At 42.0% G+C, this 23,497-nt stretch overlaps 3 protein-coding genes across 4 annotated transcripts in view; 2 read left to right on the forward strand and 1 right to left on the reverse strand.

Moving 5' to 3' along the window:
• Positions 1 to 11,539, forward strand: part of slc16a10 (solute carrier family 16 member 10) — a 32,051-nt gene extending 20,512 nt beyond the window's left edge. For both annotated transcript variants that reach the window (XM_031735444.2, XM_039598573.1), the window contains exons 3-6: positions 755 to 1,178; positions 5,934 to 6,077; positions 6,370 to 6,598; positions 7,976 to 11,539. In XM_031735444.2, the coding sequence (XP_031591304.1) occupies positions 755 to 1,178; positions 5,934 to 6,077; positions 6,370 to 6,598; positions 7,976 to 8,205 (1,027 nt within the window). In that variant the 3' untranslated portion in view covers positions 8,206 to 11,539. The remainder of the gene's footprint in view (positions 1 to 754; positions 1,179 to 5,933; positions 6,078 to 6,369; positions 6,599 to 7,975) is intronic.
• Positions 11,540 to 13,546: 2,007 nt separating this feature from the next.
• Positions 13,547 to 20,236, forward strand: mfsd4b (major facilitator superfamily domain containing 4B). Its single transcript, XM_031735449.2, has 4 exons — positions 13,547 to 14,246; positions 17,220 to 17,388; positions 17,474 to 17,590; positions 18,821 to 20,236. Exons 1-4 carry the CDS (start codon positions 13,968 to 13,970, stop codon positions 20,116 to 20,118), a joined length of 1,863 nt encoding a protein of 620 aa, XP_031591309.1. The 5' UTR covers positions 13,547 to 13,967; the 3' UTR covers positions 20,119 to 20,236.
• A 1,826-nt stretch (positions 20,237 to 22,062) lies between these two features.
• rev3l (REV3 like, DNA directed polymerase zeta catalytic subunit) overlaps positions 22,063 to 23,497 on the reverse strand; it is a 39,847-nt gene continuing 38,412 nt past the window's right edge. The window contains exon 20 of the mRNA XM_039598906.1: positions 22,063 to 23,110. Within this exon, the coding sequence (XP_039454840.1) occupies positions 22,970 to 23,110 (141 nt within the window). The 3' untranslated portion in view covers positions 22,063 to 22,969. The remainder of the gene's footprint in view (positions 23,111 to 23,497) is intronic.

Here is a 23,497-nt window from a genome sequence, read left to right on the forward strand (position 1 = left end):
GTGAGGAAACACTCACACAGTCATATCTGGTTCAAGCAACGCAACAAGTGCAACACACACACTTTATCACTAGAGTAAGCAATAAAACTGCTGAATTACAGCTGGTCAAATGACAGAAACTGTGGTCAGGAAGCTGAGTTCTCAGAATGCAGTGATTGACAAAGCTCATAAACCTATAAAATATTTTATTAACAGTGGAACTGAGAACATGTACTATTTTAAGGAAAAGGCATTAGGTCAGTTTGAATTTGATGGCAGCAATATGTTAAAAAAGCATCGGGGTAGGCCCATGTTTACTGCTGTCTGTCAGTTTTCATGAAATAGTAAAATGACTTAGTTTAAACATTTGATAAATTTTATAATTATGAGTCACTGACAATGTAAACCAATATGCACCGTCGGTTAGAATATGTATCATAATGTGTTAAAAATAATTAAACTAATTGTTTGTTGTCACTGAAATTATAGCAAATTAACTTAATGTGAAAACTAGTTGGGAGAAGTTTGTATTTGATTTATGTGAATGAGAATTGTGTTATTGCGTTGCATTTGATTTAACCTAATACGTGATAAAGCTTCTTGAAACAAAAATCAGTATCATAAACAAGGGCTTTTTGGACCTTTAAAGACATTTGACATCTTATTTTATAGTTGCTGCTGCTAAGAGCTGATTCTTTTCTGGGAAATATCTTGCAGATGAATTGGCAGCTCTGAATGAATCGACTGTACACTGATGTTATTTATTTGCTCGTAGGTCCCTGGGCCCCATGTACTTCACATACGGCATTGTGTTCTCCTGCGGCTGCTCTTTCGCCTACCAGCCAAGCCTGGTCATCCTTGGCCATTACTTTAAGAAGCGCCTCGGCCTGGTAAATGGTATCGTAACAGCTGGCAGCAGCGTCTTCACGATCGCTATGCCCTTTGTGCTGTCAGGCTTACTGAAAAACCTAGGCCTATACCACACCATGCGTGTCCTCTGCATCCTCATGCTTGTGCTGATGCTGGCTGGCTTCACTTACAAGCCCCTGCTGCCGGTCAAACCCAAAGACTCCCAAACAGGCAGCTCACACCTAAAACAGATTTTCAACGTCAATATCTGGAAGTCGTGGGGATATCGCATCTGGGCCTTCGGCATTCCCGCTGCCCTCTATGGCTACTTTGTGCCTTATGTTCATCTGGTAAGTACTTCTTTCATCTATTGTGTTAATAATATTTATGCTGGCATTCATGCTTATTGTTTGTGTATGTACCATTAACTCCCCTCCAAACAAGGGGTTGGTAATGATCCATTTGACATATGGGAGCATGTCAGTTCCAAGATTCCACAGTGTGATTTTGCAACTATCCTACTCCCGGGTTCTGGATCTCATTATTGGCACAGTTAACAAGGAATAAGGGTGAGAGGTTAGCTAGCGTTGAGGATCTGCTCATGTTTTTTTGGTGGCTGGCCAGCATTCCGCTCCATATAGGGCCACCGGCCATACGACTGTTTTGTAGATCTTGGCTTTAAGGTGTTCAGGCATCCTCTTATCGCACAGGATGCCGGTGGATTCAAGCTATTTAAGCCATGCTGTGTTGACTCGTGAGCGCACATCTGGGAGAGTCTCGCCGTCCGCCGAGACCAGAGACCCAAGATATTTGAATTGGGCAGTCTTCTTTAACTCCTGGCCGCCGATCTGGATCGATCCCGGGGTCACATTCTAGATTCTAGATCAGGGGTGCCCAATCCTAGTCCTCGAGAGCTACTGTCCTGCAGCTTTTAGATGCATCCCTACTCCAACACAGCTGAATCAAATGGTTTGATGACCTCTTCAGCATGTCATCAAGTTTGGCAAAGGCCTGATAACAAGACATTCATTTGATTCAGGTGTGTTGGAACAAGGATGAATCTAAAAGCTGCAGGACGGTAGCTCTCGAGGACTAGGATTGGGCACCCCTGTTCTAGATATTCCGTCTTCTTGGTGTTCAGGTGCATTCCACTTTCTTTCAGCCGGTCCTTCCATTCCTACAACTGCTCTTGTAGGGGCAGGCCGTCTGGGTCTGCGAGTGCCACATCGTCTGTGTAAAGGAGGGTCCAGTGTATTGGTTATTGTACATCCATGCAGAGGATGAACAGCAGGGGTGACAGGGCTGAGCTTCGGTGGACGCCAGCGGTGATGCTAAACGGTGGTCAGGTCTCCCTGCATTTTAATGTTTTTTAAAACATAGTGACCTGCACTGCCTGCAGAGCCATGGGTCCATCAGCGTAATGCAATTACACTAATGTATGCAATTAAAATGAACACAAGGCCAAATTGCTTAAGATGGCGCATTTAAAGAATAGCTCAACAAACACAGTTTGCTAATGTATTTGTGCACACTGCTGAAATATAAATTGGAATTTATTGTAATAAAGGCCTCTGTGTGTAATTGTGACGTGCTTACCTAACCACTTATGGTCAATTTTGGGCTACTTTTACATATTATATTTTACTACATATTTAGTTCACCTTTCTTAATACAGTGATACTTTCCTAGAACTACTGAGCCATTTTGAAATATAACTATTCAGTGCTTTCAACAACACAAATACAATACAGTGTGACTCTACAGCACTGGCAACGAGCCCTGACTCTCAAAGAAAGACATATTAAAAAAACAAAACAAAACATGACTTAAGAAAATGAGTCTCGGCAAGTAGATGTCAGCTGATTTTGTAGTTTGGGTTGCCTGGCTCTTTGTTCACCACAATATCTTCCTAGTTCCTCTACAGCAGCATGTGTTCATTATTTAGCTGTGTGGTCCTGGTGAATGTGGCATAATATGGAAGGAGGATTTAATCTGCAGTTCTGTAAACAGGTGTCACTTTCTCTAAATCGGTGTTTATTTCTGCTTTAAGATAGGAAACTTTGAGCTTAGAGAAAACATCTTGGGAGGGCTGCAGAAGGGGACCCTGTATGTATTGGACAGACCCAGGAGGTGACTGTTTATTTGGAGACGGTGACTTTGTTATTGGAGGGAGATCAGAGTGTCCTGTGGATCAATGGCTGTGTTTTCCCAACACTTCTCATGTCTGCTACACAGACTGGGATAAAACTTGGATCTGGCTGAAGCCTCAGCACCAGCACTGGACTAACAGCCCCAGGAGTCATCCTTCCCCCCTACCTGCACCTAAAGCCCCAGCCCTGTGGCACAGCATGGGAAAAGCAGAATAACATGCGTCCAGCAGCATATTGTTCGGCCTGTTGGAACAGAGTCCTGTCAGATCCTCCAAACAACTGTGTACTTTTTATTTTTTTTATAGTGTCTGTTTCCTTGAGCAAAGTGCTGAGCACAGCCTTTTGAAATAGCCTTGCCCTAGTACCACGTCTGTTTTTCATCTTGCTTAGCTCTTTACTTAAAGAGTAAAGTCCAGTTCTCAACATATTGCTGATTAGAGAAAAAAGACGTTACCTTTGTGTTTGCTCTGTAAATGGCTTGATAAAAGGTATGCTAGTGCATTGCCAAGTGCAAAGTGGAAAAGGAATTTGTGAAAATTATGCAACATGCTGAAGGCCAATATGTTAGAAAGTTTGATCTTATCATCAAGACAGATAATCCATGTCCTCCCTTTCCTGAATCAACATAACTGAATCATGGAATACCATAAAGGACCGTTCAGAGCAGTACTTTTCTTCGGATAGCTGTGTCTACTTTTAAAATAAGCTTGTTTCATTGTTTTTAATGAGGAGCACCTGCGGGGCTGTGGTGTGTGGGCTGGATGTTTAATGATCATTACACATCTGAGAGAGAGGGAGAACGACAGCACGGGGGAAGGTTGGGTTGGTGCACAGTGGGGCTCTGAAGGGGAAAACTCTCCCTATAATTGAAATGTATTTTGTGTTAAGGTGCTCTAGTTTGTTACCTTGCTAAATCCACCAACTCCACCAATAGATTTCTTTGTTAGACATCTGAACTAGTCATAAGTAGCAGCTCAGGTGTTACTGAGAACTTCAGTGATGACTCTGTAGTTGTTATGCTTAATGTAATGTCACCAGCTATGCATGCATTTGTCAAAAATCTTGTTTTTGCTGGCCGAGGATTTATGAGATGAACCACTTTATTTTTCTTTCCATTTATATATCGGTTGGAGAAGGAAGCTTTGAAAATGTAACCTAACCTGATAATGTGGGAATGAGTCAAATAAGGAATGTCTAAAAAAAGATTGAGGATCGTTTACCAGGTGTATAGCTGAGAACAAAGGATCTTTGTCTGTCTGATAGTTGGCTGGTATCATAGATCTCATCATGGCAGTGAGTAGGTGATGCTAGGTTGTAACTCATACACTTCCATATTATCTTACATATTTGCTATATGACTCTCTTGGTCTGCTTTTGCTGACTGAACCACATTCTCCATAGGGTATTCACTACGGTATGACACATGAGGAATATCAATCACCTTCAGAAGGCTAGGCTGAAGCAATAAATTTCAACAATTATCAACTGTCCACTGGTTTATGTCTGATAATGTGATCGTGTGGATTGAGGGAGCAGCACGTTTGTCACGTGAACCTTTCAAGCAGAATTCTAGTCGGCAAAGTTCAAGATACATCTAACTTCACTTTAAAACTATCCTCCCTCTGGTCAGCCTCAACTGAGTGTGTGTATCATAAGTTAATCTCCTGACACTTATACAAACCAACAAAGATGTGTATAGCATTGCTTCTTGGACGGAAGACCTCCCTCCTAAAGACAGAGTGTGTTGTTGTACATTGGCAAAGAATGTAAGTCTCCCAGAGGTCTTACGGATGTATGTGTGACTGCCAGAAAGTGTATGGGGTGATGGTGATGGGTCTATACATCAGCACACAGCAGGTCCTTTGAAGAGGACTGCTGCAAACTGCCTGGAGGTAGAAACACAGCAGGCCCCTCTTTCTCTTCTCGGTCCTCACAGATTAATGCTTAGCAGTAGGAATGACGTTGCTACAGGAGATAATGTGGAAAGCCAACATCTGGACAGTGTAAACTAGAAAACGGCATTCACTGGAAGCTAAAATACAAATGAGCACTGAAATATGGACAAGCTAGATAAAAGGATCTGATGACATGATAACAACAACCTGAACTGTTGCCTGAAATATGGCTGCTGTCATATAAATAAAAGGATTTGTAAAACTGGACATATTTTTGAACCCAGTTCTGCAAAACACTTCAACCCCAGATTTCTGAAAAACACATGCAGAATGTGGAGTAAAAGATATATTGAGTGAAAAGTTGAGTGAATTTTCCCTCTCTTCATTCAACTATATGCCTCCACAGGAGTGCAACGCAGTGCTGACAGACTTATAAAAAACAAAGACCACACCAGGTGTCACTCCTGTCAACCAAGAACAGAAAACTGATGCTACAGGTTGGCAGAGTCACCAAAACTGTGAAAGCGTGGTTCCTTCCTGGCTTTTATCATCAAACTGGTTTCTCAAACATGCCAATGAGTTCACTGTACTCAAATGGCTTCCTCAGCCACCTCCTCTCAATCCAATAGAGCACCTTTAGGATGAGGTGACACAGGGGATTTGCATTATGGATGTACAGCCAACAAATCTGCAGCAACTGTGTGATGCTGTCGAGGCAACATGTACCAAAATCTCTGAGGAATATTTGCGGCACCTTGGTAAATCTTTGCCATGAAGAATTGAAGTAATTCTAAGGCAAAAGAAAATACAACCTGGTACCAGAAAGGTGTACCTAGTTAAGTGTCCAGTGAGGTTAGATCTCAGGCAAATATCTTAATGCAGTTAACACACAAATCCACAATGACTAAGCAAAGAGCACTGTCCAATGAGGTTTTAGTCAGTTTTTGCAGTTTCACAGTTTGTGTTGTAATTCTTTAAATGTGCTGTACTGTGCATCAAATAACTGCAGTAAACTAAAGAAATGAAACAGCTGTGTTCATCTTTCATTTACTGTCCACAGATGAAACACGTGGAAGAGCGTTTTGGAAAAGACACCAATAAGGAAGTTCTGCTCATGTGCATTGGTATAACATCTGGCATTGGCCGACTGATCTTCGGCATAGTGGCGGATTACATTAGCGGAGTCAACAAAGTGTTCCTGCAAGTGAGTGTGTGGCCTCAACAGTCATGTAAGCAGATTTACATTGTCTGAATGCAGAAGTTCTGACCATTAAAAACTCTCTGAAACAGCATTTTAACGATCATGTGAGGATCATAGCACAGTGAGACCTTTAAGCCAGTTAAAGGTCTTACATTAGGGGATGAAGATTTAACATTACATGAGCCTTCTCATGTAATGTTAAAGTAAAATGAGGGTTTCTTTTGGTTTTGCATCCAATCTGAATATATAGAGTGTACTAAACCATAACAATTGACAAAATAATCTCTCTACTTAGGTGGCATCCTTCTTCGTCATCGGTCTCATGTCCATGATGATCCCCCTGTGCCATGTGTTTGGCGGGCTTATCGCAGTGTGCCTGCTGATGGGACTGTTTGACGGCTGCTTCATCTGCATCATGGCACCTATCGCCTTTGAGTTGGTTGGAGCCAAAGATGTGTCCCAGGCCATTGGCTTCCTGCTAGGCCTGATGTCTGTGCCCATGACTGTGGGGCCCCCTATTGCAGGTAAAGCAGGAGTAAACTGAAGTTTGTGATCATGCTCAGGTAACCCCTGAACATATGACACATGCCTACACTAAACTGATGATCTAATAATATGGCAGTTTAGTCACTTTGAAGCCTAGGCCTTAACTAGCTTCAAAAATCTAGCACATGCACACATGATACTTTTATATATAACCCTCGTTGGGGTAATTCCAACTGTGTAGTGATGTGTACCTACAAAAAGGACATTCAGTGAGCTGGTGAATGTACAAGGATCACTGACGCATTTCCGCATTTCACCTTGCCTCGTACAAAGGGCTAATGCAGCACAATCTGGTTAAAGCCTTAATGCTGTCTTTCTGTGATAAGAAGGCGTCTGAACACAGGGCATCACGGCTTGCTGTGCATGAGATTGTAGCTGCAACACTGGTCAGAGTGCCCATGCTGAGCCCTGTACTAAAGCTGAAGATCTTACACCGAGCATGTGAGTTTCTGAACTGGATCATGGATCAAGAGGATGGCTTGGTCTGATGAATCATGTGAGCCAGTGTGTGCACTTATCTACACAGGGAAGAGGTGGCAGCAGGATGCATTATCAGACAAGCCAGCAGAGGACATGGGCTCTTGGGCCAATTTTCTGCTGGAAACAGTTATTTGGGAGTTGCATTCCCAAGAGCATCTCCTAATATCACTGACCCCTTAAGGAGGATAATGCATTCCACCATTGGGAACATTGCTAAGAGTTCATAGTGTTCAGTTAATTTTCAGATTCCCCAGATCTCAATCATAAGCACGATGCCTGGTAGCTATGCTTTGAAAGGTCTGAGACATGCACACTGCTAGGGAGGTGGTTTCAATGTTGTGGCTAATCAGTGAGTGTGTATGATTCTAGCTGATGTTGTTTACATGTGGATCTGGAAAAATGCGAGACTTTTTCAATCCTGGATGCCAAAGGTAACCAAAGGTTCACTAAAGGTTTACTGCTAGCATGTGCATTCACTCATGTGAGCTTCATGTGCAGAGTGCTTCCTGGAAGACAATGAATTCAGTTGAATTAGAATGAGTGTGTGTGTGTGTGTGTGTGTGTGTGTGTGTGTGGCTGTTCAATGAACTTGTTAGACTACCTCTCCCCAAACATCATAGGGTAAGTCTTGCATAAGGATCTTCTTTAGGTAAACGCTTAGAGCTGGAAGCCATCTTTATTAGGAGAGTTGACATATGTAAAGAAGCCATACAGGTGACAAAAGTCAATGACATGTTGGTCAGCACCAGCTGTTAACTTTGTGATGTTTAGGAGTTGTGACGCTTGTGTTTCTTTGTATTTGGATGTGATCGTAAACGTTGACCTTTAGTTGTGTTTTTTTGACCATTTTTTCTTTCCCCTTTATCTGGTTGCAGGCTATCTGAGGGACAAAATGGGATATTATGACATGGCCTTCTACCTAGCAGGAGTCCCACCGATCATTGGCGGGGCCTTGCTGTGCCTGATACCCTGGGTGGAAGCCAAGCACAAGAGAAGAGAGAAAAAGGAGGCCGTGAAAGGGGAGCAGGACGCTGCCCAGAAGATGATAAATCATGGGAAGGCTCAAGAAGTTGTGCAACACAAACCAGGAGAGTCTGTCCTCTAAATACCCCTAAAGAGAGACCGACAGAGAGGTGCAGGGGGTCAGACTGAGGCTGCTGCTGCTCATTGATAGTATTAAGATACTGTGTGCATATCTGTGTTTAACTAAAGACTGTTTTAAGTAGGAAGAAATGCCAAAGTGTTGAAACATATCAGAGTCATATGTTGAAGCTGAACGTAAATGTGATCCTGAAGAACTATGCATCAGACTGAACTAATCTTACATCAGGCAAGCTTGAAATTGTAGCTGAAAATGGGGAAAACTGGACATTTAATTTTTGTCACAATAAGAATTAGGCATCCAGTACTGTGTCTAAGATCCACACTGTCAGCAGCCATTCTCACTGGGCTTACTCTAATCTTAACATTGACTTTTCAGCACTATCATACAGTTTTAGATATACAGTTAAAACATGTTGTATAATACAACATACAGAAAAACATAGGAAACAATTTATGGTGTTAATTTTAATTTTTGTATAAGTTCATAGTGAACCAGTCTGCCAAAGATTTATATTTAACCCTGTCATCTTTATGTCCTCCAGTATGCTCAAGTAATCTGTTTTAGGGGTGCACTGATACAGCTCTCGATGTTGGTTGATACCAGCATTTCTGCAAATAAAATGGCATGTACTGATGTACTGACTTAAAAAAAAACCCGACACAAATGAAAGAATATGCTATATTTGTTTTCCTGGACCAAACCGGGAACTAGATAACAACAAAAACTAAAACAAATACTGCAGGCTGCCAGATTGCTCTTTAAGACATCAATATCTGTATCAGTACCAGTATCTGTATTACCGTTGATATTTGTACTGGTATTGGTCCTTTTGACAGTCAGTGCATCCCTAATCAATGATTGGTGTTTTAAAAGACACAAAGTAACTATCAGCTCAGAGAAGTGCTCTAAAAAGTCTAGGTTTTTCTGTCTGACTCTGGAATCTGAGCTGTAAAGGTGCTTGTAAGGATGCAGCTTTGGGAAGCACAATAAAATATGTCCTGCCAGAGATGCTGACCCAGCTTCCCTTCCGAGGTTGGATCCAGGAAATCTGATCATTTAAAGGCTGTTTAACTCACCAAGCAGAGCTTGGCACCCAAAAGCTCCAAGTTCACCACGCTGAGCCCGTAATTCTTTCCCCTGAAAAATTCAAAATAAACTGCACAATACATTTTTTAAATACCAGAGGTAGCAAATATATGGTACAAATTAAAAGTCATATATGGTCATTAAAATGTACTTAATTTTGTAAACAAATTTGTCTGATGGTTCAGTAAACAAGAATTTTCCGGCAATTATTTTATATTTCAGGCTTTAAGGGGTTAAGGTTATTATCCACTCTTGAGCCCATGCTGTGGCGCATCCCAGAATTTATGCTGCAATGTGTTTCCAAAATGACCACTATTGAATTATTAATGACTACATTATATAAACATGAAAGCATAGAGAGGGTGGGTTCTGTAAAGCCCCCTGCAACTGTGTCATAAGTTAATCTGGTACTGTGACTGATTCATTCAAAGAGGCTGCTTTAAATCAAACCTCCTCAGTGTTTTAGATGTTATATTTAAAGAAATAGTTTTAGAAAGCAAATATGTGGCAACTGGTTACCCTAAAAAAAGCACAGAGACTGGAAGCTAGTGGAAACTATTAGTCTGGAGTAGGAAAAATAGGACTTCCAGCCACTGTGAAAGTTCACTTATCATCAAGTCATATGTGTGTAAAACTTTGTTGACTGCTTTCAGCCTATTAGCACATAAGATGACATTCACCATTCATTGGCCATGTGTAGCTGATGTACTGCATCAGTTTGTTGATTACTTTGCTCTTTCAAAGACAGCGGGATGAAGAGCTGAACTGAACTCTAGGTCACTGGCCAGGTTAGGGCATGAGTGGGTTTTGTTTTAGCAACATGCTGAGTGGGCACATTTGAAGAAACTAGAAGATGTTACCTTTTAATTAAATCCTCATCCCTTTGTTAACTCAAAGCCTACTGTGAGATGAGGACCATTTTTGTTCATTTTCCTTTGTTATTTTCTCTCACATTTGAGTTCATACTTTAATTGTGCAGCATTCATTAACAGTTGACCTGGTTCAGGTCAGATGATCTCTTAAATGGCCCAAAAACCCACAAAACGTTGTGCATTGTCCTTCACTTCTGTATGCTTATGCTGTGACACATTTACCCACTCTACTGAATCATTTCAGAGACTCCTCTGTTTGAACTGTGGACGTGAGTCTAACTAATGATTGACTATGTGACCATCAGTCCCATTGATTATTAACTCTGTGTCCAGTTCAGTGACATTCAGTAGAAAGGTATTTGTTTTGTGTTTTATGTATTTTTCACTTTGGAGACTTTCATGTTGTTAAAAGCCTTAAATGAACTGACTGAAGACCAAACTCTGCACAAATGAAAATGTCTGAAAGTGTGTTTGCTCGCCCTCATTCGCCTCCCCAAAGCCCCCTATGTAGTGCCAGTGAACCATGTGATGTCACCCATCACTGACTGTGGTGGACTGCATATTTGGAAAACTCACGCCACCAGGGAAATGAATCTCCATTGTAGAAATGCTGTGGGTCAGTGGTTCTTCCTCTGCAGACCTGTGACCCACTACCTCAGATGATAGCAGAGCTCTGCTCCCTGTCTATACTGTCCTGTCACCGTGAATACGTCTTAACTTTGCTCTTTAATAAAAAAAACATGTTGCCATTATTTTATTTTATTTTATTTAAATGCACAAAGTGACTGAAACCCTCAGCATTTCCATGACTGTGCTTAAATCACACGGCTTATCCTTATGATGTACATGACTCTTTATAGTGAAGTGCCATTTATAATGCTATTCATCTGTGAGAGCCTCGAGTAATTTCTCATTGCCATATATGAATATGAATGCTTTGTTGTATCTATTCATTGCACTCTATTCGCTCTTTTACTTGTTTTATTTAGCTGTTTGGTCATATGTGCCTCTAGAAATGATATGTGCCAACCAAAGATATGCTTTGTTTTCAATTGTATGCTTTTTACTTGGTAATTACTTTAGACCAAAATCTTTGAGACAATCTGCTGAAGTTTACACACCAAAGCCTAACAGTATTTATTTGCTGTTATTTTGCCATCCAATCCAGCCACTGGCTTTATTTGCTGCATCTTTACTGCTTCCGTCCTTTTTTGTCTTAATTTCCATGCATTCTCCCCAAAAAGTGTTCTTAAATATGAATTTGTCTACATTTCCTCTGTTGCAGGATGTGTTGTGAACAACAGTATATGCAATGTATGTAAACACAATTACTTTTAATCATTTTAAAAACAGTAAAAATATTTACTTTTAAGTTATCTGTTTTTTTTTCATTTATGCCTATAGATGATAGAAAGCACTGAAGTTCATTTAATCAACACGTAAAGTCAAGTGCAGTAAAACTGAACATGAACAAAAACACTTTATGCCTTTGAACCTTTAAGACACTGACATGCCACTCCTACACAGACATGAAACAAATTTAAATATTTGTCTGGACTGTTATTATTTAGTATCACGCTCCCTGAAAAGCCTTCAGATGATCTAAAATACCACAGCATGAGTTCTAGAAGAGACCAGGTAGAAATATCACATTTGCCATATTGGCTTCTCCTTACTGAGTCCCTGTTAAACCTAGTATTGAATTTAAAATCCTTGTTCTACTTTACAAAGTCCTGAATGATCATGTCCCTTCATATCATATAGGCCTCACAGTATCATATTATCCCAACAGGGTTCACCCGATTCAGTCAGGATTTAGAGTTCATCACAGCACAGGAACAGCACCAGTGTAGGTTACTCAAAATCTTTTTATGGCCTCTGACGTTGGACTCTGTGCAGCATTCTATGCAGGGTCAGCACTGGAGCATATGGGCAACTCTGATAGAGGATTTGACTCCAATCACTTTGCTATTATGTAAAAAACAAAGCTATAAAAGGAGACTGCAAATTCATATCACAGCAAGTAAGAACCACCGTGGGTTCCCAACAGCCAGCACAGCAGACAGTGCTTGCTGTGCTCTTTATTTTTTCCTACAGTGCTTAGTCCTTGTTGTGCATCGTGTGTGTTCAGTGTGTTTTTTCAGCTGCTCTCCTTCTTGTTGCAAGCTCCTCTCTGAATGGTCCCAGCGTGCTTCTGCATGAACGGGGGAAACTGATCAGACAATATGTGACAAGTGTTCCACACCTGCTCCCTCTCTGCTCCCACAAAACCACACCATGCTGCCACATGATATACACCGCAAAACCTTTAAGATTTACATTTAATATTGACTCCTGTATGTTTTCTTCTATGCTTACTTGTTAGGTCAAGGCCAGACTACTGCAATTTCTTATTAGAACCTATCTTAAAGGTGTTCAGGCTCCAAAACACCACAGTGAGAGTGCTACGTGAGGTATTTTAATTGGAAGAAGTTCATTTAAAGTGGAGTATTATACTAAATAACTACAGTTTCACAAGTATCTGTAATTTAATAGCTTTGACATTTATCTGAGAGCTATTGTTACCAATAACTTTGAAATTAAAGACATTCTTCTTCTTGTTCTTAAGGAAATATAAGATTGTAGAAATTGTAGTTCATAAATAAGTTCAAATATAATATTTATTTGCACTAATGCATTGGCATTAGCAGTTATTCTACATAGCTGAGAATTTATGAAAGAATGTTGGACTTGAAATGTTTAAGGGAGAAAAGGGGATTTTGAAAATTCGGGTCTTTGAAGTCAATTCAGTTTTATTTATATAGCACCAAATCACAACAACAATTGCCTGAAGGAGCTTTATATAGTAAAGGAAACACCCTACAATAATACACAGAAAACCTCAACAATCATATGACCCCCTATGAGCAAGCACTTTAGGGACAGTGGGAAGGAAAAACTCAATTTTACCAGGAAGAACCCTCAAGCAGAACTAGGCTGAGGGAGGATTGAGTGAAGAAGAAACACACAGTGCATCGTGGGATGCCCCAGCAGCCTGGACCTATTGTAACTTTGCTGCCAAGTAATCAAGCAGTTCTTACACTCTTTGGTTTTTATTTGTGCTCAGCCTGTTTACTTGGTACAAACTCTAGATGGCGCCATGTGCTTTCACTACTGCCAGGCAGAAAAGGCTTCTAACTACTACTATTTCCGGCAGCCCTGGATCATTTTTAACGCGTCAGCTGTGAACAGCCAGTGAAAATAGAGGTCTTACTCTGCCATGATTTCAGGGTACTGAAAAGCTCATAAACAAAGAGAAGCGGTTGCCTGTTTTGGCACATGGGTATTGCACATTCTGGGTATTGCATAGGTCCCAGGTTCACTGATTTGGAATAACAGGAAAACGCACAGGTGAAAGTGATAACATGACAAAACAGTGCTTGCTGATTAATATAATTGAAGTAAAAAATCTTCAGGTTATTCAAGAGGAAGGTGTCTCTTTATACACGGAGTGAGCATTAATTACAATAGATGATCTTTGCAAACCTTCAGCAGCCATACAGACAGCAGCTGTTGACATATGGAGGGATTCCACGGCTGCAGCGGTGGTACCCTGCAGTCACCGTCGCATTAAAGATGTCCGACTCAAAAAATCCGTATATTTAACCAACTGCGGCCTTCAAACAGGAGGCGCCAGAACGGGAGGAGATAAAAGACTCTATCGCTTTATTATCTGTGGTCAGTCAGCAGTTAGCGGCGTTGTGACAGCTCACCATCACTCCCAGCGACACACACTCTCTCTCTCTCGGTGCTAGAGTGACAGCTATGTCTACGTCCGTCACGCGTGACACCGATATTAAAAAGAAGCACGTCCGTTTCGCCAGCATGGAGGAGGACGACAACGACGACCAGGAGGAGGACACCCTGTTTGACAAGAGAAAGGACACCGGGCGAGAAATGAAGAGCGCACTAAAGGGGGCGAAGAGGAAGACCACACAAAACAGCGACGACCGGGTGGAGGTGGTTGGCGGAGGAAGGGGCGGCCAAGGAGCAGCCGGCCGCTGGATGGTTACGCTCGCGCTCTGTGCATCTTGCCTGGGCTTGGTAAATTGTTAGGAGTGGGAAATTAGCTTAAACCTGCCGGTTCATTAAACAATTCTCTGATTTTTCTCATTCCTTTGAAAAGGAAATTAATGAGATTTTTTTTAATAAATTAATATGTGGTGGTAACTGAATAGATTTATTAAGTTGGTTAGGATATCTACAACATTTAACTATTTAGCTAGCTAGGGTTGTATTAATGTTATCCGTTAGCATAACCAACACCAATTTGTAGCCATAAACCGCTAGCTTATCATGGCTGTCCAATATTCATTTGCGTTCTTTGGAATTTCTACTGAAGTCTACTCCAGGAAATTAATTTAAAACGTCAGAAGACCTGCAGTTACTTATATAGTGCCATAATATAGTAGATTTTGGCCTGTTATGGTTCTGTCGAGCAGTGTTGCCAACTCCTCAGTAAGGAAAATCGCTATTGGTTGTCCTAAAAGTCGCTAGAAGTCGCTAAATGACGTCATCGCCTAATTTGCATAATTGGTCACGCTAATGTAACTATGTTGCTGGAGAGAGAAATAACATCGTGGAAGAGACATAAATTGAGTAAAAAACGTCCTAAATGCATTTAGAGTTTATTTAGAACTACAAATTAAATTTCTTTTAGCAATTATTGTTTTTTTAATGTCACAATTCCAACCCTGCTCCTTCACCCGGGCTTGGACCGGCAAAAGTGACCCGAAATAGGCACTCTGGTGGAGTTACTTTGTGTGTGTGTTTGTGTTTATAAGTAGTTTTAAACCTTGTGTGATCCACAAAACAGCATAAGAGTAAAAGAAGAACTGACTGCGTTACAGTCAGTGCGGGAGCAGCGGCTTCGCTCATGCGCGATTCATTTGCAGTTTGGACGCATAGGTGTGAACATCTCCTGCCCTGATAGCAGCTGGGGGAGGACTATCCTCCACCCGTGAGCGCTTTGGAACGGGCGAGGTGCCCACGGCAGCACCCGCTGCTTGTTGAGAGTAAAAGCGATACGCGCTTTCACGTCAAAAAGTCGTCATAAATAAGTCTCCAATAACACCAGAAAAAGTCGCCAGATTTGTCACTAGTCGCTTTTTAGAAAAAAAGTCGCTAAGGGGGTTTGAAAACTCGCTAAATATAGAGACAAAGTCGCTAAGTTGGCAACACTGCTGTCGAGCGTTGTAAACGAAGGAGACCTTTCAATTTAAGTTGCACTTTGTGTCCTTAGGTTGTTTTTGACGGGCCACACATGTCAGTTGCCTGTATAGTTGTTATAAAGATGCATCAAAATGTGACTCTACTTACACAATGTGGTCATATGTGCTTGTAACTATTGAATAGTAAGCAATGAGACGGTTGTAATAGTTCAGTGAATGCAGCAGTATCCTGCACAACAGGATTTTCATAGTTGTAAAACTCGCTCTTCAACCATTCATTCCGCATCAGATTAGTGAAATCCACCCGCACACACTGGACGACTTTCTCCTGTATTGTTAACCTTCTCTCCCCCCATTGAGCCTGGGGAAGAACATTCAAGTTTTGTTGTTTCAGCAACAAACAACAAAACTTTAAGCTGTTAAAAAAGTGGGAAAATTGAAACTTTTATTACTGTTATTTAGGGATTGATATCAATCAGCTCTGATTGATGCCAGTGTCAGTTCTGCAGTTTTTGTTGTCACTGAGTGGGAACTCAGTGTAGAGAACAAAAAACCTTGGAGGCTCGGTGAGCAAAAGCTCCACTCCACTTTTTTGTGTGATGCGAAGCTGTTAGAAAAGCATGCTGGCAATGGTAAAAGGAACGGATAAACTCTGAGGATTATGATTCCAATGTTCAGTTTAGATTAGATTAGCCTTTATTGTCTCCCTTTGAAGAAATTTTGCTTTGTCATCCAAGGAAAACCATCACATAAATTAATCGTCATACCATTTCACATGCACACACTTCCAGTTTACTTATTACTATTCAATGGTTTGACAAATCGAAACACTAAAAAAAATATAAATATAAATATAAATATAATTTGCTCGACTCCCAATTGGGTACCCTGTACCTTTTACCTGATAGTATTAGCTTTATACTCTCTAAGTTTTTGTGTAAACAGCGTGATTTATATCTCTAGTAATTTTACAGGCCACACTTTATTGCAGTTTCTTCTGATAGCACCTGGGGGAAAATGGAGGGAGCATGCCAATGGTCTTTCCAGCCCTTTGAACCTTTGATCTGAGCTGACAGACAGGTTACTAAACTGTGTAGTATTGCCAGAACTGATAGCAGATTCAGTAGTTAGCATATAAAATAAGTAAAGCTTTCATCCTTCCCAGGGAGCTTAGAAAGTGTAAACTCTGGCCAGACTAGTTCTGGCACTAATGAATCTAGTATATATGAGAGTCAAAGTGTGTGAACGAGTAGAATTGACATTTAACTGTTTTTGTGTTTTCATTAGAAAAGGCAGGTGCTGTCTAGTTATACAGGGGTTCGCCTTCATCTATAGCATGGTGTTTAACAGTATGTGAGGGAGTGTAGTCTTAAATGGTGAGCTGAGGTCCACAAACAGTAATCGTGCATAAGCTTAACTATTCTCTAAATGCTTTTATTATATCAGTTATAGTAGTTAAATAATTATATGCAAATTAGCAGGGATCCAAAAAAGTTTTGATTCGTTTAAATTTGTAAAAAAATTTTCAGTCTTAATTTTTCTGAACAGATATCCTAAAATAAACATTTGTGCAGTATGTGTTGATACGTTGCCACCTCTGTCTTCACCTCGTGTCTTTTTACTGACAAAAACACACAGGAGGAGGAGGTAAGGTTTTCATTGGGGGTGAGCAGAAAGGACAGGGTTGGAAATGTTAGTTTAGTTCTCCTAGATCCTGATGTGATCATTTGTCATTGATCTCACGAGGAGATGAGACGAGCAGGACAATGGAGGGAGAGGAGTGGGTCCAACAACAACAGATGTCCTGCAGTCGTAGCTTGCTCCTAGCTTTGTCTTATTTTCTTAGGGGATGTGTATCTCAGTTCTCGGCCCCACACTGGAAGACTTGGCTGCAAATGTGAACCAGGACATCGGCAACATCTCCTACATCTTTGTTGGCCGCTCTGCAGGCTACGCCGGCGGATCCCTGTTAGGAGGCATTCTCTTTGACTGCATGAACCCCCATCTCCTGCTAGGTACCTTTCTAGCTTGTTGTTCTTGCTGGCCGGCCTTTACAGTCATTTTATGAGATTTATTTTGTCTCCTGTGGTAATCTTCTAGGTTTGTCCATGCTGCTCACGGCATCCGGGATGTGTGCCATTCCTTACTGTAAGCAGGCTTTGCTCCTCACTGTGTTCATGTCCAGCATTGGGATATCTATGGGTGTTATAGATACAGGTAAGTAGACTATTGATATTCACTGTATCAGTGGAAAGTTCAAGGATTTTAACGGTCATCCTCAGCTGATGAGCTTGTGCAGGGCTCAGAGCCACGAGTGGCTGTTTTTACTTCTTCTTTTCATCATTCTCTCTCCTGCTTTGGTGATGCATGTTTAAATGAGGGCATGGCTTAGCTGCAGCAGAATGAATAAACAGTAGTGGAGTCCTGTTTGTAACATTGAGGGAGATGGTATGAGTAATTCAATGCAATAGACATGGGCTGCTCAAAACTTCCCACGATGTACTGAGCATTTATTCTCCACGCTATTCTTTTCGCTCTACATGTGTTTATCTACCACTTTACACTTAAAGCTTCAAACCACGTTAGCAACTCTTCTACAGCATGCCTGTCCTGTCTCCTTGTCTTCATCCCTAACTGGTGGCCAGTTTTTCCTTCCGACTGTTGCCAAGTGCTTGCTCATTAATGTTGTCTCATTATGAGGTTTAATCTCTAATGGTGTAGGCTCTTTACTCTAAATTACAATGTGCTTTGAGTTGACTGTTGCTGTGTATTGATGCTACATAAATAAAATTGAATGAAAGCGAAACTGTGGAGAGAACAGGGCACCAGTGGCAGACCTGCTACTTCTGGTGTTCTGTGGTGAACGCCAATTCAGCTGTAAGAACAAAGGTCTCACTGAGGGACAGTGGGCCCTCATAGAGTTTGTTTCCAAAAGGCTGTTCAGAAACATGCACAAGTAGCATGCTGAAGGTAATTGTAGCGCTCTGGCAGTGCATCTCCTGTTCCTCCTTTCAAAAAACGAACAGATACTTGTCCTGCTGTTGGGTTGATGCTCTTCGAAGGCCCCGTTCAACTCTTCTTGTGTCATGTCTCCTCTCCTCTATACTCTTGAGACTGTGCTGGCACACACAACAAACTTTTCCTTTTTGGGGTGTTGTCTGGTTTGTAAAGACATTTTCTAACTGTTTTGAAATCTTGTAAATCTTGCATGTAGTTAGCGCACCACGTGGTATTAGGCCTGTAGAATAATCCATCATCTGCTTTTGCTAACAGTGGTAGCTTATTCTTAAGATCATAAGAATCAAAACTTACTGATGGAGTTATTTGGAGTCATTCCTTGTTTTGTCTGATTGTGTTTCTTCTGTGAATCTTTTTTTTTCTAGTTTAGCCAAAACAAAGTGACGGTTGTGTCTCCATTCTTAACTATGTGTTTCTCCTGTGTGTCAGGTGGTAACGTGCTCATACTGAACACGTGGGGTGAGCAGTCGGGCCCTCACATGCAAGCGATGCACTTCAGTTTTGCCGCTGGGGCCTTTGTGTCTCCTATCATAGCCAAGCTGGTGTTTGGGACTGACTGGACTGGCACTGGGGCCATAGCACCAACCAAGAGTACGCCTTCCACAGAGCCCCAGGTGACCAAAACCGTCAACACTCAGGGAGTCTCGCACAGCACCCTCAACTCCACCTGGGCCTACATCGTGATCGGTGCTTTTGTCTTTCTCATGTCCTTCCTCTTCTTCATCCTTTATTCTCGCTGCAGCGTGTCACGTGCGAAAACCCACTCGGCCTCAGGAAAGCCCCTGGTGGCCAAATATCATGTGGCTCTTACAGCTCTCCTTTTCCTCTTCTTCTTTGCCTACGTCGGTGCTGAAGTAGCATATGGCTCCTTCATCTTTACCTTTGCTAAGGAGTACATCGGCATGGATCCGGCGAAGGCAGCTGGGCTAAACTCCCTGTTCTGGGGGTCGTTTGCAGCGTGCCGTGGGTTAGCCATCTTCTTTGCAGCCTGCATGTACCCGGGAACCATGATCCTGCTCAGCCTGGTGGGTACCACTATCTCCTCTCTTCTGCTCTGCTTCTTCAACAAGAAAGTGGCGCTCCTGTGGGTGTGCACTGCCATCTATGGGGCGTCCATGGCTACCATCTTCCCAAGCGGCATCTCGTGGGTGGAGCAGTACACCACAGTAACGGGGCACACAGCGTCAGTTTTCGTGGTGGGTGCAGCGCTGGGTGAGATGGTGCTGCCAGCACTCGTAGGCTTCCTGTTCGAGAGGTTTCCAGAGCACCCGCTGCTTATGTACCTGTCACTCGTCACCGCCACCTTCACCTCCATCATCTTTCCAGTCATGTACAAGCTGGCCTTGGTGCCCAACAGCCAAAGCAGGAAACACAGCACCAGGGGCCGTCCACCGAATGACGAAATTGACAGCAGTGAATCCCAACGGGCACTGCTGGACTCAGGAGCTGATGAAGATGAGGATGAGGAAGAGCAGGATAATGAGGCCGATCAGTGGAACGATGCAGACTTTGAGGTCATTGAAATGGACGATACATCAAATTTTATGAATTCACCAAGCAAGATGTCCTCTCCCCCTGATGTTATGGCTCTAACAGACAGCCCCACTGCCCAAACCACACAGGCGTCAGAGCCTGCAGACGCCACTTTCTCAGAGAGCATCTCTTTGGTAGGAGACTCACCGAGACGCCAACTGCTGCTCTCTTTGGACCGAGAGAAGAGAGACTGAGAATGTCGGCTCAGTGACATGCCTCAACTGTCCATTTGCTGACCTGGAAACTCCAACATGGTTACTGTTTGTACTCTAGTGAAGGAAGCACTGACTAAGCAGTGCAGCTTATAAATCATACACAGGGTGAGATCTCCTGCAGGGACACCGCCCTCGTGGACTGAGATTGAGCCCTGTTATAAAACATACACATCTTTTCAATTCAGTGCATCTTTTAAAGCTTTTGGACATCTGCTGGACAGTGAAGGATCAGATTTTGAACTGTTGCTATTTTCTTAGAAATCATTTGACAGTGTGTTTAATTTTGTTGTCCTGATCCCCTCCACAGTTAGGTAAAAGGTAAGGCTAGAATGATGAACATGAAAGCAAGAAATAGATCCGATATCAGCCTGATCCTCACTCAAAGAACTTCACTGGGATCGGTGGCAACAGGTTGATCTATTCAGTTCAGTTCTATGTTCTGTGTTTACCATGCCTTCCATCAGCAGTAGAGCACTGATTACAAACGGGAGAGCTAACATAGCATGGATGAAGCCAACAGCCAAGCGACAGCAAGTTTTTATACTTCTTACATTTTGAATGTTTTTATGTTTGCGGTGGTTTTTAACTACAGCTAAGATTTCTCCGTCAGCTTCTCTCTTTGAGTTACTGGTATCACATTGGAACTAGACAAACATGGATTGATTGATCGCTAGAATTCAGTGCCTTGTTTGAGGATGTGAGGAGAGTGGATGAGCTGAACCAGGGACAGACAGCTAGCCACCCCCTTAAAATTAAATTTTGCACTGCAAATACACTATATTGCCAAAAGTATTCACTCACCCTTCTAAATCATTACATTCAAGTGTTCCAATCACTTTCATGACCACAGGTATATAAAATCAAGCTCCTAGGCATGCAGACTGCTTCTATAAACATTTGTGAGAGAATGGGTTGCTCTCAGGAGCTCAGTGACTTCCAGTATGGTACTGTGATAAGATGCCACCTGTGCATCAAGTCCAGTCAGGAAATTCTGTTACCATTAAATGTTCCACAAAATGGAAGTGATTGCGATTGACAGCAGCTCAGCCACGTAAAGTCACAGAGTGGGGTCAGCAACTGAGTCAATCACTGCAGACTTCTAAACTTCATGTGGCCTTCAGATTAGCTCAAGAACAGAGTATAGAAGGGTACAGAATTGATGCCACTGAACTCTAGACAAGTGGAGATGTGTTCTCTGCAGTGATGAATCACATCTACATCTGGCAATCTGATGGAGGAGTTCGAGTTGGCGGTTGCTAGAACGGTACTTGTTTGACTGCATTGCACTAAGTGTAATTTTTTATTTTATTTTTTTTTTAAATGGGGTTGGGCTTGTTCCCTTAGTTCCAGAGAAAGGAACTCTTAATAATTCAGCATACCGAGACAATTTCATGCTTCCAACTTTGTGGGAGCAGTTTGGGGATGGCCCTTTCCCATTTCAACACAACTGTGACCCAGTGCATACAGTGAGTTTCTAAAGACATGGACGAGGAAGTTTGGTGTGGAAAAACTTGACTGGCCTGCACAGAGTCCTACACCTCAGCCTGACAGAACACCTTTGGGATGAATTAGAGCAGAGACTGCGAGCCAGGTCTTCTCATCGAGCACTGGTGTCTGACCTCACAAATGGACTTCTGGAAGAACGCTTCTAAACCTCGCGGAAAGCCTTCCAGAAAAGTTGCAGCTGTTATAGTTAAACATGGAATGTCACTCAAGCTCATATGTGTGTGTGTGAAGGCAGACGAGTGAAAACTTTCGGCAGTATAGTGTGTGATGAGCTGAGCTGTACAGTGTATGCAGCTGTTTTCTGTTGCACTTTTGTTAAAACTGGATTTTTTTCTTTTTGGTCTTGTGCTGTAATGTGTCATGTCACTGTGATTCCTCTAAAGCTCCTGATTTAGTGAAAGAAAGAAGGCATCTTCATACATTGATTTTTTTTATTTTATTATATCAATCTCAAACCTTCACCCACAGCAATGTTCATTAAAAACAAACAAAAAGGATCTCCTTCATTATAAGTTTTTACATTTTTACAAATCCACAGATCCTGTGTACGGCTGCATGGAGAGGGAGGGTTAAAGATCAAATTTTAATGTAGTTTGAAGACGGTTTACACAGTAAAATGGAAACGTACACAAAACCATATATCCACAAGGAAATAATAGACTCTTCATGGCATAAATTACCAAAATACAGTATTGCAGCAGTCCCACATTTAAAAATAAAAAATGGATAGCTTTCCAGTTTCCATACTCTGTAGTATGAACTGTCAAATCTGCCAAAACGGACAAGGGCACCTTCAAAAAGAACGCATCAAACTGCTTTGATTGTGTTCATGATTGGAGCTGTAGTTGGTTAATGCACAGTGAGATTGGAGATGGATCTGTACAGGAACTATTTACAAAAGACTGCAGTCAGTATAAAAAGGAGAAAAAGTCAATTAGTGGTTTGGGTGTAGTTCGTCTCTGAATTTATAAGAAGATCTTTAAAAACCAGTTACAGCGAATACACAATACGACACATGTTCCTTGATTGGACTGGACTCAGTTCCGCAACAGGCCGTCTGTGGCCGTGTCATCAAAGAGATCAGCTTCATTCGGCCCATAGCAGCTAATGGAGATGGCAGCAAACGAACACATGGCCTCTTCCACTGGAGGCATGAAGTAAACAGTCTCCATACTCAGAGAAATACTTTGAGACAAAATGAGAAAACCCATCAGGGCTCAATCAAAGCACCATTGAAACTTTAACGACCAAATGGACAAACACTAAGATGGAAGGCTGGGAATTAGCACCAAATCAGTGGGTGGCTCCGGGACTCGGAAGCCAATCAGAACTGCTCCAGCAGCTGACGGAGGTAGGGGGCCTTGGAAAGTTGTCTGTTTACCCGGGACAGCTTGTAGAGGACGGGACAGTTGAGGGACACACAGGGAACCTGGCGCTCAGCACAGCCACTACAGTTCCTACAGATCTGTATGCAAACAGAGACACACACACAGTGATCACACGAGGTTAAGCTCTGGTATGGACACCACTCAGAAACATGTCACTACTGGTCTGACTGTGGACCAGAGAAAAACTGCAGAGTCCAACATTGTTTAAGCAAAGCTGCACACCAACTCAACCCGAGTGATTGTTGCCACCAGGCATCATTACTGCTAACATGAATTACTATCTTAACTAGAAAAATTTGCATTTCCTGCGAAAATGCTGTGTGGATGCTTTAACGCTGAAGATGTCGGCTGAAAAAAGCTGAAAAAGTTGAAAAGTTGCAAAAAGTTGTATGGCGGTGAAGAAACAGAAAATTCTGCTGAAAACAGGTGAAGAAGCAGAAATTTTTTGCTGAAAAGTGGTGAAA

Source organism: Oreochromis aureus, linkage group 15 (assembly GCF_013358895.1).
Source record: "Oreochromis aureus strain Israel breed Guangdong linkage group 15, ZZ_aureus, whole genome shotgun sequence".
Classification (NCBI taxonomy): Eukaryota; Metazoa; Chordata; class Actinopteri; order Cichliformes; family Cichlidae; genus Oreochromis; species Oreochromis aureus.